The following is a 2,500-nucleotide window of genomic DNA, read 5'->3' as shown; positions in this document are numbered from 1 at the left end:
CTGGTGTCTCCAAATTATTAGTGATACTCAGTAACCGGTTAGTCGATGGTATTATTGATGATTGAGTGAGACCCTCTCTTTATTGGCCAGCTCCCAGGGAAGTCTACCTTAGGTAGAGTTCTCCTGCCCTGTGGGGTAAGAATAAGGTGCCGGCCATTTAGGACTGAGATGTGGAAAAACCTTTTCACCCAGAGTGTTGTGAATCTGTGGAATTCTCTGCCACAGAAGGCAGTGGAAGCCAATTCAAGAGAGAGTTAGATTTAGCTCTCAGGGTTAAAGGAATCAAAGGATATGGGGAGAAGGCAGGAACGGGGTACTGATTTTAGATGATCAGCCATGATCATATTGAATGGCGGTGCTGGCTCGAAGGGCCGAATGGCCTACCCTGCAGCTATTTTATCTGACATTCTGTATTCAAGCCTTCTATATTCTGTTGTGCTGAAGCAAAGTAAGAATTGAATTGTCCCATCTGGGACACATGACAATGTTGAGATTCACAGTGAGATGACTGGGGATATGTCCTTGCCTCTGGTAGATGCTGACATGGACATAGTGGTGCTGGAGAGGAGTGTCAGCACTAGACTGGGCAACCTGTACCAGAAGGATGCAGAGTCGTTGCTGCCCAATGGCCACAGGACGGCCAGCCCCACTGACCTGCACCCAGCGCTGCGGACCCACAGCTCACAGCCCCTACACATACCTGTCCACAGGTGAGGTACATCACAGCAAGAAACCCACAAATAGCCCGCCCATTGAAACTGGGTGTGTCAGCGAGGGTTAGAGAATGTGGACACTGACATGTCAGCGCCTGGGGGGTGGGCCCTGTTGCCAGAAAAATGGGAGGGAGGGCGGGAGATGGTGGAGGTGAGAGGTGATGCAACTGAAAACAGTGGGTGGAGGGGAGGGATGAGGGGGGAGATGGAGGGGAGGGGTGCAGGAGATTGGAGAGAGGGGAGAGGTGGACGGGAAATGTGGGAAATGTGGAGGGGGGGAGACGGGGGGGAGGAGGCGGGGAGGGGGGAGGGAGGGGGGGAGGGGGGGGGGGGGGGGGGGGGGGGGGGGGGGGGGGGGGGAGACAAGGTGTGAATGGATGAATTATTGATTACCGCAGGAAAGTGGAGCTAAATACTGAATGTTGGAGACAGCATTTGGGACCTCAGTCTCCTTTGATTTCTAATGTTCTGAAAAGCAGAGCTAGGGGACATTGGGAACATGTGTAGCAAGGAACTGCAGATGCTGGTTTATACAGAAGATAGACATAAAGAACTGGAATAACTCAGTGGGTCAGGCAGCATCTCTGGAGGAAAAGGAATAGGTGACATTTGGGGCCGGTCTGAAGAAGGGTTCCGATCCGAAACATCACCTATTACTTTTTCTCCAGAGATGCTGCCTGACCCACTGAGTTACTCCACCTGTGTCTGCAGTCCCATGTGTCTATCAGGTATTTCTGTTTGTGGAGGAAGGAAGTGCAGAGCTGGTTTAAACCAAAGATAGACACAGAGTGTTGGCGTAACTCAGCGGGTCAGGCAGCATCTGTGGGGAGAAGGAATGGCTGGCGTTCTGTTTGTGGAGTTCCGTGCTGAGAATGACCGTGTCTCCCACAGGCAGCTGAAGGAGGAGGAATTCCGGACGGCCTCACTCCCAACTATTCCCAATCCCTTCCCGGAACTGTGCAGCCATCCCAGCTCACCGACCTTCAGCAGTCCCCACCCTCCCAGCACCAGAGACACGCACGTGAGTACCAGGGTGGAAGAGAGAGTTGTATTGTCATGTGTCCCAGATAGAACAATCACATTCTCACTTGCAGTAGCACCACATGTAACCATAGTACTCTGTAAACAATATCATGAACAAGAACAAAATGTTCAGTGTACACACACACACACACACACACACACACACATGCAAACAAACAAAGTGCAAAAATTCAATACCAATGCTCCCATGTCTATGTGCAGGAGGGAACTGCAGGTGCTGGTTTACACTGACGATATACACAAAATGCTGGAGTAACTCAGGGGGTCAGGTGGCATCTATAGAGAGAGATGTCTGGACATGAACCATCACCCATTCCTTCTCCCCACAGATTCTGCCTGTCCCGCTGAATTACTCCAGCATGTTGTGTCTTGCCCCACAAGTCTGTAGGTCAGGGATTATTTGGAGGTTGTCGCCTTGCCAGGACTACGGACAGTGGTCAGTCAGCAGAGATGGTGAAGGAAGCAGGTGGGGAACGGGAGTGGGGGTCGGGCTGGAGATGAGACCCCACACCTACACGTAGATAGACCGGCGCACGGGCTGATAGACGGACAGGTGAGAGTGAATGACTGACTATGGCACGGACTAGCTGTGGCCCAGCATGGTACACATTCTGTTACCCCACTCCCTCCCTACACACGAGGAGCAATGTCTGTACGGAGTTTGCATGTTCTCCATGTGACCACGTGGGCTTCCTCTGGGTGTTCAGGTTTCCTCCCACACTCCAACAATGTACAGGCCTGTA

The 2,500-nt window shown here is 52.1% G+C and overlaps 1 protein-coding gene across 11 annotated transcripts in view; it reads left to right on the top strand.

Moving 5' to 3' along the window:
* Positions 1 to 2,500, top strand: part of LOC129710067 (growth factor receptor-bound protein 7-like) — a 74,879-nt gene that overhangs the window by 52,027 nt on the left and 20,352 nt on the right. For all 11 annotated transcript variants that reach the window (XM_055656759.1, XM_055656758.1, XM_055656756.1 and 8 more), the window contains 2 exons: positions 536 to 710; positions 1,605 to 1,734. In XM_055656759.1, coding sequence (XP_055512734.1) covers positions 536 to 710; positions 1,605 to 1,734 — 305 coding nt within the window. The remainder of the gene's footprint in view (positions 1 to 535; positions 711 to 1,604; positions 1,735 to 2,500) is intronic.

The sequence above is a fragment of the Leucoraja erinacea genome, chromosome 27 (assembly GCF_028641065.1).
Source record: "Leucoraja erinacea ecotype New England chromosome 27, Leri_hhj_1, whole genome shotgun sequence".
NCBI lineage: Eukaryota > Metazoa > Chordata > Chondrichthyes > Rajiformes > Rajidae > Leucoraja > Leucoraja erinaceus.
Note: the sequence above shows the minus strand (reverse complement) of the source record. Positions and strands in the feature narration are given on the sequence as shown.